The sequence below is a fragment of the Prunus mume genome, linkage group LG5 (genome assembly GCF_029339155.1).
Source record: "Prunus mume cultivar Tortuosa linkage group LG5, ASM2933915v1, whole genome shotgun sequence".
Classification (NCBI taxonomy): Eukaryota; Viridiplantae; Streptophyta; class Magnoliopsida; order Rosales; family Rosaceae; genus Prunus; species Prunus mume.
Genome location: NC_142702.1, coordinates 24,812,448 through 24,826,466, shown reverse-complemented (window position 1 = coordinate 24,826,466; position 14,019 = coordinate 24,812,448). Strand labels below are relative to the sequence as shown.

At 35.5% G+C, this 14,019-nt stretch overlaps 2 protein-coding genes across 2 annotated transcripts; both read right to left on the bottom strand.

The window, feature by feature from the left end:
• Positions 1–7,955: 7,955 nt before the first annotated feature.
• On the bottom strand, positions 7,956–10,721 carry LOC103332505 (P-loop containing nucleoside triphosphate hydrolases superfamily protein). Its single transcript, XM_016794356.2, has 4 exons — positions 10,261–10,721; positions 10,012–10,152; positions 8,901–9,173; positions 7,956–8,413 (listed from the first exon to the last, which is right to left on the bottom strand). The coding sequence occupies exons 1-4, from the start codon at positions 10,567–10,569 to the stop codon at positions 8,270–8,272; spliced, it is 867 nt and encodes a 288-aa protein (XP_016649842.2). The 5' UTR covers positions 10,570–10,721; the 3' UTR covers positions 7,956–8,269.
• A 351-nt stretch (positions 10,722–11,072) lies between these two features.
• On the bottom strand, positions 11,073–13,745 carry LOC103332426 (protein TONNEAU 1a-like). Its single transcript, XM_008235166.2, has 8 exons — positions 13,514–13,745; positions 13,018–13,150; positions 12,831–12,919; positions 12,614–12,736; positions 12,053–12,183; positions 11,921–11,946; positions 11,680–11,836; positions 11,073–11,335 (listed from the first exon to the last, which is right to left on the bottom strand). The coding sequence occupies exons 1-8, from the start codon at positions 13,598–13,600 to the stop codon at positions 11,284–11,286; spliced, it is 798 nt and encodes a 265-aa protein (XP_008233388.2). The 5' UTR covers positions 13,601–13,745; the 3' UTR covers positions 11,073–11,283.
• Positions 13,746–14,019: the final 274 nt, after the last annotated feature.

The following is a 14,019-nucleotide window of genomic DNA, read 5'->3' as shown; positions in this document are numbered from 1 at the left end:
TTCAGTGGCAGTGGCTACATGAGGAGGGGGGTTTCTCACACACACATCGAACTTGAGACCACTGGTCTGTAAGTCAATGTCCTTTTTCGCTTTGCTAAACTTCATTGTCTTTTGGGCCTAATTTTATTTTGTTATGTTTTAAGTCAATCCAGTTTTGGATACGGGAGAAGAATGACGAGAACCAGAACTCACTCAGAGTTGCAGCTCACGAGCAGTTTTCAAACTCAAAAATAAAAAAATGACGTGAGAAACACAATCACATTCAAATGGACTGCCTATTAGGATCACGTTGTTTGCTTGTAAGGCTTGCCTGACTGACGTACTAGACTAAGACTAGGGTAAGCTAAGTTAGGCCACCCAATCATATGGGCAGCCAGCCATCAAACCACATTTATTTCTTCTTCTTCTTCTTCACTCCCATCTCAGAAATGGAAAGTGTTAATTAGGTCTTAACCCCCTACCCTTTTCTTTCTTGTATACTTTGTTTCTCCCTTCAGAGTTCACATTGTTACAAATGGATTTGCTTTTGCAGGCCAAGAAACCTGTGAAAACCACAATACACATATAATCTCTCTCTCTCTCTCTCTCTCTCTCTCTCTCTCTCTCCCCACATACAGAATATGTATCACCCTATCTCTATCTCTCTGGACTATATTGTTACCAGCATTTAGATGTGTTTGTTTTACATACATACAGATTGGGAGATGTTGTCATGGCATGCAAGTACAAATTCAATTGATGTATGATTTGGCTTTATCTTCTCTTTCGGTGGAGACATAACATAAGGGCGGCCATGAATTTCGACGTCATTCCAGGCTAACTCTGCAGAACATGTGATTTCAGACTAACTCTGTGGGAAGCCAACAGGAAGGGGAACTGATTAACGTTATCATCCAAAAGCACGGGTTGGCTCCTTCTGACCCTTGGCCCTTGTAATGTATACCATCTTGTGTATGAGGTTTTTATATACGAGTCTCAGCATGAGGTCAAATCCATCCAAAAAGAAACGAACATCAAAACAGGAAGGATCCGAAAATCAACAAAGGCAATAAGGCCATGACAAATACTTTATTCAAACCATCTAATGGTGCAAATGCCAGTTTTGAATAACAAAATACCATATTTAAGTTTCATTGGAGAAGGCTATCCTATCAGGTAACAGGTTAGAAGAATCAAGAAAGAGGTAGTATGGTATAGCTAGAAGACAAATGGAAGTGGGGCAGAGTTCAAACTCTGTACCATAGCCGAATGCAAAGAGGTTGCTGTTTCCTATGAAAAGGGAAAGGAGCATGAAAGCACTGCTCAAAACGGCCAAGACAGGAAACGAAGTGAAGATCAAGGAAGCAGCAACCATCAAGAGCCCGTCATGGAAAATTATAGGTATTGGTTTGTATCTGCCCATTGGCATGGGGTGTAAACCTTCCAGCTCATCTGGTCATTATCAAGGCAAGGCAAAATTTGTGCGGTATCTTTTTCATTTGGTTCTGATATTTACAAAGAATGGAAGTCAACCTCGAAACCATAACTCTGCCCTCCATACTGCACAAAAAGGTACTCTTTTGAAGATGAGGATGGGGCGCAATTTGTAAGATTTCAGGTATGTCTGAAGTGGGAGGTGAAGCCATGTATTTTTTCATTAGAGAATGGTAAACATGAGCTATAACATTGGAGATGTTGAGGCCACACTAGCTAAAGGTGTTTACAAACAAAGCACTATGACGTTTTCCCAAGTGTGGTTAACATTGGAGAGTTGGGCCAACAGGCATGGCATTGAATTAGGCTTCCATTAATAATAATAATACTACTAATCAAAGACTTGGGCCTTGGGCCTTGGGCTACGGAGAAATTTAATTAGGATACCCAAACGATTTCACAAAAGACTTAGTAAAATATAAATTGATTATTTTGCGGGCTTTTTCCATAATATATATATATATTTATTTATTTATACTAATGAATAATTAAACTATAATTACAAATTAAAGTAATTCAAAAAGGCTTAGATGTTACTTAATTGCATGTATTGAATTAAAGAAGTAGGGCAAAAAACAACAGTAAAGAAAAACTGAGGGAAAAACTGAGTATAGCCGTGCGGCTATACTATTGATTTCTCGAAAAATAAAAAAAATCTAGTATAGCCGGGCGGTTGTACTATTTATAAGCGTATATGAAGACACGAACAGGGCATATGCGCCATGTATACTATTTTCGTTTCGGAACAGGAGTATAGCCGGCCGGCTATACTTTTTCGAAAGACAATTGGATGAAAACCGAGTATAGCCGTGCTGATATACTTTTTGAAAAGTATGTATATTATTTTTATTCAATAGTATGTGAGAATTATTTGTATAATACATGGATTTTGTGTGTCTTATTGAAATTGTTGTAAAAATTAGGTGTATTAAATATGAGAAATACGTGTGTACGTATATAATACATTATTAAACGCGAAAGTGCTAGAATCTTTATACGGGTAATAACTCTAGAAAAGTAAAAAATGAAAAAGGGACAATAGATGCTCGACTAATGGCCTAATAGTAATGGATAGAGCTCTGGGACTACGGAGAAATTTAATTAGGACACCCAAACGATTTCACAAAAGACTTCGTAAAATAGAAATTAATTATTTTGTGGACTTTTTCAAAAATATAAATTTTTTTTATACTAATGAATAATTAAACTATAATTACTAAGGCTTAGATGTTACTTAATTGCATGTATTGAATTAAAGTAGGCCAAAAAACAACAGTAAAGAAAAACGAGGGAAAAACTGAGTATGCGGCTAACACTATTTCTTTCTCGAAAATAGAATGAATCTAGTATAGCCGATCGGCTGTACTAATTTATAAGCGTGTATGAAGACACGTACAGGGCATATGCGCTACATATACGATTTTCGTTTGGAAAATGAGTATAGCCGAGCGGCTATACGATTTTTAAAGACAATTCGGGCACATAGTATAGCCGCGCGGCTATACTTTCTTAAAAGTATTTACATTATTTTTATTCAATAGTATGTGAGAATTATTTGTATAATACATGAATTTTGTGTGTCTTATTGAAATTGTTGTAAAAATTAGGTGTATTAAAAATGAGAAATACTTGCGTACGTATATAATACATTATTAAACGCGAAAGTGCTAGAATCTTTATACGGGTAATAACTCTAGAAAAGTAAAAAATGAAAAAGGGACAATAGATGCTCGAGTAATGGCCTAATTGTAATGGATAGAGCTCTGGGGCTACGAAGAAATTTAATTAGGACACCCAAATGATTTCACAAAATACTTCGTAAAATAGAAATTAATTATTTTGTGGACTTTTTCCAAAATATAAATTTTTTTTATACTAATGAATAATTAAACTATAATTACTAAGGCTTAGATGTTACTTGATTGCATGTATTGAATTAAAGTAGGCCAAAAAACAACAGTAAAGAAAAACTGAGGGAAAAACTGAGTATAACCGTGCGGCTACACTATTTCTTTCGAAAATAGAACAGAATCTAGTATAGCCGAGCGGCTGTACTAATTTATAAGCGTGTATACACGTACAGGGCATATGCGCTACATATACGATTTTCGTTTCGGAAAATGAGTATAGCCGTGCGGCTATACGATTTTTAAAGACAATTCGGGCACCTATTATAGCCGCGCGGCTATACTTTCTTAAAAGTTTTTACATTATTTTAATTAAATAGTATGTGAGAATTATTTGTATAATACATGAATTTTGTGTGTCTTATTGAAATTGTTGTAAAAATTAGGTGTATTAAAGATGAAAAATACGTGCATACGTATATAATACATTATTAAACGCGAAAGTGCTAGAATCTTTATATGGGTAATAACTCTAGAAAAGTAAAAAATGAAAAAGTGACAATAGATGCTCGAGTAATGGCCTAATAGTAATGGATAGAGCTCTGGGGCTACGGAGAAATTTAATTAGGACACCCAAACGATTTCACAAAAGACTTCGTAAAATAGAAATTAATTATTTTGTGGACTTTTTCCAAAATATAAATTTTTTTTATACTAATGAATAATTAAACTATAATTACTAAGGCTTAGATGTTACTTAATTGCATGTATTGAATTAAAGTAGGCCAAAAAACAACAGTAATGAAAACTGAGGAAAAGAGTATAACCGTGCGGCTACACTATTTCTTTAAAATAGACCAGAATCTATTATAGCCGTGTACTAATTTATAAGCGTGCATGAAGACACGTACAGGGCATATGCGCTACATATACGATTTTCGTTTCGGAAAATGAGTATAGCCGACCGGCTATACGATTTTTAAAGACAATTCGGGCACCTAGTATAGCCGCGCGGCTATACTTTCTTAAAAGTTTTTACATTATTTTTATTAAATAGTCTGTAAGAATTATTTGTATAATACATAAATTTTGTGTGTTTTATTGAAATTGTTGTAAAAATTAGGTGTATTAAAGATGAGAAATACGTGCGTACGTATATAATACATTATTAAACGCGAAAGTGCTAGTATCTTTATACGGATAATAACTCTAGAAAAGTAAAAAATGAAAAAGGGACAATAGATGCTCGAGTAATGGCCTAATAGTAATGGATAGGGCTCTTGGGCTATGGAGAAATTTAATTAGGACACCCAAACGATTTCGCAAAAGACTTAGTAAAATAGAAATTAATTATTTTGTGGACTTTTTCCATAATATATATATATTTATACTAACGAATAATTAAACTATAATTACTAATTAAAGTAATTCAAAAAGGCTTAGATTTTACTTAATTGCATGTATTGAATTAAAGAAAGGACAAAAGAAAACAGTAAGGAAAAAGTCCGGCTATATTTAGAAAAATAATCTAGTATAGCCGTCCGGCTGTCCTATCTGTAAGCCTATGTGAAAACACGGAGAGGGCATATGCGCCACAGATAATATTTTCGTTTCGGAACTGGAGTATAGCCGGTCGGCTATACGTTTCCTAGAGACCCTAACCAACTATAGCCGTGCGGCTATACTGTCTTAGAAGTATCTGAAAATTATTTGTATAATACGTGAATTTTATGTGTCTTATTAAAATTGTTGCAAAAATTAGGTGTATTAAAGATGAGAAATATGTGCGTACGTATATAATACATTATTAAACGGTGAAGTGCTAAAATCTTGATATGGTTAATAACTCTAGAAAAGTAAAAAATGAAAAAAGGACAATAGATGCTGGAGTAATGTCCTAATAGTAATGGATAGAGCTCTGGGGTTATGGAGAAATTTAATTAGGACACCCAAACAATTTCACAAAAGACTTAGTAAAATTGAAATGAATTATTTTGTGGACTTTTTCCATAATATATATATATATTTTATACTAATGAATAATTAAACTATAATTATTAATTAAAGTAATTCAAAAAGGCTTAGATGTTACTTAATTGCTTGCATTGAATTAAAGAAGTAGGCCAAAAAACAACATTAAAGAAAAACTGGGGGAAAAACTGAGTATAGCCGTGCGGCTATACTATTTCTTTCTCTAAAAATACAAAAGAATCTAGTATAGCCGAGAGGCTGTACTGTTTGTAAGCGTATATGAAGACACGGACAGGGCATATACGTATACTATTTTCGTTTCGGAACAGGGGTATAGCCGGCCGGCTATACTCTTTCTAAAGACAATTTGTAGAAAACTGAGTATAGCCGCGGCTATACTTTCTTAAAAGTATGTATATTATTTTTATTCAATAGTATGTGAGAATTATTTGTATAATACATGAATTTCGTGTGTCTTATTCAAATTGTTGTAAAAATTAGGTGTATTAAAGAGGAGAAATACTTGCGTACATATATAATACATTATTAAACGCGAAAATGCTAGAATCTTTATACGGGTAATAACTCTATAAAAGTAAAAAATGAAAAAGGGACAATAGATGCTCGAGTAATGGCTTAATAGTAATGGATAGAACTCTGGGGCTACGGAGAAATTTAATTAGGACACCCAAACAATTTCACAAAAGACTTAGTAAAATAGAAATGAATTATTTTGTGCACTTTTTCCATTATATATATATATTTTTTATACTAATGAATAATTAAACTATAATTACTAATTAAAGTAATTCAAAAATGCTTAGATGTTACTTAATTGCATGTATTGAATTAAAGAAGTAGGAAAAAAAACAAAAGTAAAGAAAAACTGAGGGAAAAACTGTTGCGGCTATACTATTTCATTCTCTGAAAATAGAAAAGAATCTAGTATAGCCGGTCGGCTGTACTATTTATAAGCGTATATGAAGACACGTACAGGGCATATGCGCCACGTATACTATTTTCGTTTCGGAACAACCGTATAGCCGGCCGTCTATACTATTTTTAAAAACAATTAGGGGAAAACCGAGTATAGCCGTGCGGCTATACGTTCTTAAAAGTATGTATATTATTTTTATTTAATAGTATGTGAGAATTATTTGTATGATATGTGAAATATGTGTTTTATTGAAATTGTTGTAAAAATTAGGTGCGTTAAAGATGAAAAATACGTGCGTACGTATATAATACACTGTTAAACGCGAAAGTGCTAGAATCTTCATACTGGTAATAACTCTAGAAAAGTTAAAAATGAAAAAGGGACAATAGATGCTCGAGTAATGGCCTAATAGTAATGGATAGAGCTCTGGGGCTACGGAGAAATTTAATGAGGACACCCAAACGATTTCACAAAAGACTTAGTAAAATAGAAATTAATTATTTTGTGGACTTTTTTCCATAATTTTTTTATATACTAATTAATAATTAAAGTAATTCAAAAAGGCTTAGATGTTACTTAATTGCATGTATTAAATTAAAGAAGTAGGCCAAAAAACAAAAGTAAAGAAAAACCGAGGGAAAAACTGAGTATAGCCGGGCGGCTATACTATTTCTTTGAAAAAATAGAAAAGAATTTAATATAGCCGGTCGGCTATACTATTTATATACGTATGTAAAGACACGCACAGGACATACGTTCCACGTATACTATTTTCGTTTTAATTATTTTTTTTCAAAAAAGGAGTATAGCCGACCGGCTATACCATTTTTATAGACAATTAGGGAAAACCTGTCTTAAAAGTATATATATTATTTTCATTCAACAGTATGTGAGAATTATGTGTATAATACGTGAATTTTGTGTGTCTTGTTGAAATTGTTGTAAAAAATGGATGTATCAAAGATGACAAATATGTGCGTACGTATATAATACATTATTAAACGCGAAGGTGCTAGAATCTTTATACGTATAATAACTCTAGAAAAGTAAAAAATGAAAAAGGAATAATAGATGCTCGAGTAATGGCCTAATAGTATGGATAGGATTCTTGGGCCATGGAGAAATTTAATTAGGACAACCAAACGATTTCACAAAAGACTTAGTAAAATAGAAATTAATTATTTTGTGGACTCTTTCTATAATTTTTTATACTAATTAATAATTAAAATATAATTACTAATTAAAGTAATTCAAAAAGGCTAAGATGTTACTTAATTATATGTATTAAAATAAAGAAGTAGGCTAAAAAACAAAAGTAAAGAAACCAATTATATGTTTTTTAAATTTAAAAAAGGAAAAACAATTAAATTTTATTTTTTAAACAGGTATAGCCGGCCGGCTATACTATTTATATATTTAAAAAAAGAAGTCCCCATCATATAGGTGCCACATGTCGGAAAAGTAAAGCCGGGCGGTTTGGTAAAAAGCACGAGCATCTAACTGCACACTCATACTCTGCAAATCTTGATTGCCTACAACTCCTAATTTCTATTAGGGAGATTGAGATTTGTAGGGGAAGATGACGAGCCAAGCATGTGGTAAACATGTGCACAGAGACATTTCCTTCCAAATTTGAGGATTGAAAAGACAGTTGAAACTGGAAAATGATGGATGGATGATGATATATTGGATGTGAAAGACAGGTGCATCTGTACATTTCATAAAAATAATGGCAAACTTGTGGTGCAATGAAACTTTAATGCCCACAAAAATAATCATTATAATCTAACCATTTTTCCAAACAAAGAACATAACTAACAATACAATATAAATACCCATTTTACATAACTCTGAAACCCCAATAGGATGCTATATAATTATAGATAAATGGGGGGCAGCTCCTGTTTTTTATTGCACATAGAAGTTTTTCCCTTTCAACTTTAAATTATATGCATCTGCTTCCAGGACATGCAAAGAATGATTTGGCTTATCTAATGGAAAACTAACTTGTCTAAAAGTGTATATGTTACAGAATTACGAATCATGCGGTTGCAGACTGTTTGTCTTCATGGTCTTCCAGATTCAAAGCCTGAAGCAGCTTTGGCCAGGACTCAGGAATCCCTCCAGGAAGATCAAACTCTAACAATTTTCCTCGACTGCGGTAGAACCCCTCCACAGGTTGACTCTGCAAGGACAACATGATATGTGACGCACAAATTACAAATTGAACCAAAATTAAAGATTGTTGTTACAAAAAGACTAATGACATAAATAAGTATTGATTGGCCAGTGTCCAAACGTGTTCAACAAGGAGAAGGTCCATCTATTAGCCAATGCTGTTCCAATGGATCAATAATGACAAAGCAATCCGATGCTGTTCCAATGGATCAATAATGACAAAGCAATCTTCTCATGCATGGAGAAGATTGTTTTAGTAAGCATAGTTGGACACTTAATGCAAGAATTAATACAGTAACAAAGAGCATGCCAAGTAGAACAGTCTCTGAGGCATCAATCCTAAGCAGGAAGAATGGGGAGTATATTATGGGCGGCAGTGCTTCAGTCATATTATTATTATTAATATATTTCAAACTTAAAATAAATCTTCTAAACTATTTGGTTGACTTCTTAAAAAGGAGTGAAAATAGCATCCCAAGATGCTGAAACAATACCTTATCATTATATATCCGGAGTCTTTCCTTCACAACTTCTTCAGTGTCATCGGATCGTGTGATAAGCTTTGATGCACAATGTGGAGGGGGAAGAAGTGGAGCCATGTACATGCCAGGCTTCCCATCCTCACCCTTAATGTCAATGCAGGCCACATTGTAATTCCCTCCACACTCACTACAAATCCTTCTTCCAAGGCACTTTGCAAGTAGAGCCTCTTCACGAAGCTTTAGGTTGACCACCAAGTCAATGTCTGTTACTCCCTCTAAAATTTCCTGTAAACCAATCAAAACATAGAAGGCAAGTTATAACCACAGAGGTAAAATATATTTGAGAGGAGGGGAGGGGGAATGGTAGGGAAGCTGAATTAATGGGACATGAGAATATACTATTTTATCATACAATAAGCTCTGTTGCCAATTTAAGGGCATTAAGTCAATGCCTACTCTTCTTTGTGTAGCCACAGGAGCCATTATAAAGGAAAAGAAATTCAAACTACTTGATGAAGTGAGCATCCTTTAAAATCAATTTCAAATTTTGGACTGTCCTCCAGAGGTCATAAAAACCTGGAAATTCCCACTAATTCAGGATTTTTGAAAAATTGCACAACATGGTAGATGTTCAGAGTCTAATAATCATACAGAATTTCAATGAACATAAGTCCCGAAGGGATGCAAATTTCTTATACAAATATGCTCAATGAACATCGCCTGCTCATGAATCTATATAACCCAAAACCAAGTGACTCCCATAAGCAAACATATTATCAAAGACAACACAGATGAATTCAGATTTTGCTGACCCAAACATTAAATTAAACCAAACAAAAAAACATAAAGCAATAACCTTTGAAACCAAAAGAAGCAAGACAGAAGTACTGCTATGCTGGAATTTGGAGGCAGTAGAGTAATAAAATTGTGTGCCTTCAAAGACCATAAGTTTATTATTTATGTGCATAGTTCAACTCTACTAACCTCAACTAAATCTTTAATTCCAAATACATTTTTTCATCTACACCTGCATGATCATATTGTCCCTATTTGCTATCTCCCAAGCAAGATCATCCAATGTATGTTTCAAGCAAAATTTTGATGGGAAAAAAAATGGTATTACCGCCTGACGAATAGTTCGAGGAAAACCGTCAAGAATGAAGCCAGTTTCACCCTTAGCTGCACTAGCTTCAAGACGCTTGGACAACAAGTTTATGATAATCTCATCCGAAACCAATTTGCCCTGGTTCACAACCTCTGCAAGCTGCAATTTTTTTGTTCGGGTTTTTCACAAATTGAAATTTTCTGAAAGAAAAAAGGAAAAAAACAATCAAAGAAAAGGGATAACCCTAAGGCCTAAGGGAAGGGGGACCTGAAGAGCGAAGGGACCAGAAGACGAGAGCTCGTCGCGAACGAGATCGCCGGTGGCGATGTGGGGGACGCCGAGGAGGGTGGAGAGGCGAGAGGCGTAGGTGCCTTTGCCGACGCCGGGGCAGCCGAGGAAGACCCACTGGGCATTCCTGTCCTTAACGTCTCGCTGCAGAGGAAGAGAGTTTTGGGCGATGACAGAGGAAGACGCCTTGAGGTCAGTTTCGGAATTTAGAAAAGATGATGAACGGAAGCTCCGAACTGAGAAAGAGCTTGTCGCTCTTAATCTAAAAACGCGGTTCAAAACCGCCATAGGAGGAAGCAAAAGTCAATTTTTATTTTTATTTTTTGGGGAGCCGCAGAAAAAGAGAGAAGAGAGAAGAGAAAAAGGGGGTGTTGTTTGTTGTGGTGGTGTTGTGGGGAGGGTTTTATGTTTGGGGACAGGAGGACGGGAGTGTGAAATTCGATTCTGATTTTTACCCTTTTTAGATTTCCCCTGGAAGCCAGGGAAGCAGGCGGTTTTTGGCGCTTAGAAATGTGCCACGACACGTGTAATAAAATCCAGTGCTCTCCACAAATGTCAAAAGTACATAAATGTTTTCCTTTTCAGCTTTAATTTATTATTCTGTCAATTTTTGTTGGAATTTACTTGCTTTTCTTTGTCATCTGGATTTGAGGTGCATGTCATATTTTCTTGTTTGATATCGCAAATGTGACATATTGCGTCATTGAGGGGTTTGGCTCCTGCATATCTCAGAAAAGGCCTCTGGATTCGGCAATTCCATGAAATTTCATACCATTACATTATAATGAAAATTTGCAAGCAAAGATGCAGTTACTAATTTATAGATTTCAAAAAAGGGTCAAAAAGGAAATTACATCACGAAAAAAACACTCGAACAAAGCACTAGACCAAATCGGAATACAGAGTAATAATCTTACATAACATCACTATGATTGAAGGATTAAACATATAAAATACAAATCAAATACACGTGCAGTTATACAAAGGTTGTCGTTTTTCCGCCTACATCTGATCAGACCTGCCCTCATCCTCACTAATTCCATCGCCTGCATGCCTGCAGCCAGATCAAGCAGACAAGGGTAAGAAAACAATGAACAGGAACTACTATTTCTGCCAGATTTTGACTTGACATGAACCTTTATCACAAGGTTTCAAAATGTTATACATAGTTTTGAAATGACAAAAGTGGGATCGACATGTCACAAGGAAAATGTAGCCATATATACTTCTCTTTAATAAAAGCACCTATGAAAGAGACTTCTTGTAAGTAGCCTTACTTTGATTTTTAACCTCATAGAAAATCCATCTCCCTCTAGCATTTTGCATCGCTGCAGTTTTCTTTGAAAGGAAAGCTTTTCCTAGTAAAGTGAATATAACATAAAGGGGCTCAGAACATACCGCCACGATGTGGTTAGATTGCGAGCTTTTCTATCCAATTGAAGGTTTTCCATGGCACTCGAAGCTCGAATGACATCCTCTGGACTTTCATCACTATCATATCTCCAATTGTAGTCATCTTTCCTGTAGCTAGACATGGATGACCCACCTCTTCGATCTGAATGCTAGAATGTATCAGTTAAACAGAAACAAATGCAAGCAGATAAAGGACAGGGCATAAGAAATTTGCTTTGTCACTCACCAGATGACTGGGAAGACGCACCAGGCCTATAATAAGCACACCAACAAACTAATATCAATTAAGAGTTACAGAGAAAAGGAAAATGAGACAAAGTAAATACAAAATACTGAAGCAGTAATGTAGGCTCAGCACCTTCCTAGTGGAGGCAGCCCTCCAGCAACAGATGATGAAGGTCTTCGCATGTTGCGAGAGTCTAAATTGGATAAGGACTCTGTTTCTGAAGTAGCTAGCCTCCTTCCAGTACCCCTTGCTTGAGATAAATTCTGTAGTAACAAGATTTAATGATAAGAAATCTGCTAAAGGACTAAATACAAACAAAAGATCAGCTAAAGAAATTTGTATTTTTGCTTCATTCATTGTCAACCCAGCTTTGTCGTTCGGCCAGGAAGTTTTTTACCCTGGTTAGTAGAACCTCAAAATTGTATACTAATCCCATCCTATGACTGATCAAGAGATCTATAACAAAGGGAAAAAATGCCCATAGGTATAGGAGAGACTATGTCATGCAATCATGTGAACTAATCTATACTGTGTCCAGAAGAATTAATACAAATCAATTAGCAGCCTCGGTTTCGTGATAAAACATAACAATCAGGTAAATGTATCTTGAACCAAAGAAATTATTGCCATGTAAGACTACAGTCCTATTGCAAAACTTGTAAATTATGTGCTTTAACTCAAAAAATATCAAACCTCAAATTTCAAAAATCCTTCAAGCACGTCCAAAAGCAAAGGACCACTATCCCCATTTCGGTTAAGATCATATCCATTCTTGCTACTAAAGTCCTTCAACTCAGCTTTCCAAGAATCCTTTTGCTGCGATTCGACAAAAGCAAAAGCAACAATCATTAGCATATGATGAACAACACAAGACACTCAAGACACTTTGTGCACTAAAATACTTGATTACCAAATTACACTCAGGCTGATAAACTTTTAGCGTATGGTTTAGTTGCGCCCAGTCTAAGTATTCGCATACTAGTGCTGTAAGCAACCTTCCTACAATGAGCATGTGAAAGTGAAATTCAGCTTAAGAGCAGAAGCCAAGATGAAATTACTTTACTTGAACAAAGGAGGAGCAAGGGATAAGTAAGAACCTGAAGGGGAAGCATGGAGCTGTTTAGCACGATCGTTGCAGCTACCAAGCAATGCCGGAGGCAAGCCTTCTTCTTTCTCGATGACCTTGTCCTCCTCTTCAATTGCCTCAAACACACTTGCTCTCAACTCAGCCTACCACAACAGTAAAATCAGCCAACGACCCAGAAAAACCATTTCTCAAGAACAATAAGTTCGATCATGTACATCAAACTAATACTAAAATATCCAGAATTATCAATCAGCCCCTAATTTTGCACAATGGGGGATCGCGTTCAAAAACTCGAAGCTTCAAATTCCACTTAAGCAAAACAAAGGTACAAACATGAAATTAGAAAACCCTAAAAGTCAACTAAACTCAAGCAACATTTCAAGGATTAACCAGAGAAAAAAACCTCATTTTGGGTTCAAATCAGCTGTGAATGCGAATTGAGGAGATCCAAATGATAAAGCATGGAAATGGGGAAAATATGGAGGGGCAAAAGGGGGAATTTGTACCCGGATCTTGGCCAGAACGCCCTTCTTCTCAAGGGTGCGAGTGACCAGAGTCTTGAGGTCCATCATCTCCCTCGTGTAGTCGTCCATCTTTTATGATCTTCAGGATTTAGGGTTTTCAGAGTGAGAGGATGTGATTGGGATAGAGAGCTCACCCGCCCTCTCTTTCTCAAAGTTTTGAATTTCGCAGCTTTCTTCGATGCTTTGCTTCTACAGAGAAAAAGGAAAGGAAATATGGCGAAATGAGAACAGTGGGTGTAATAATGGGTAATTGGATGAATGTGGGCCCCACTGGAGGGTGTAGACGTGCAGTTAGCCGGTAAATATAATCTGGGCTGACACTGTGAACTTTGTTTTGGGCCTTTAAATGATATTTTTTAGCCCATGAGTCTATTACCAGCTTTTTATATGTGCATGTCTATCTCTCACACGTGAAAATGTCAAATTAGTGATAAAAAAACCTAATTGGCACGAACACTAAAAATAACAATGTTATTGTCTGGTTTGTA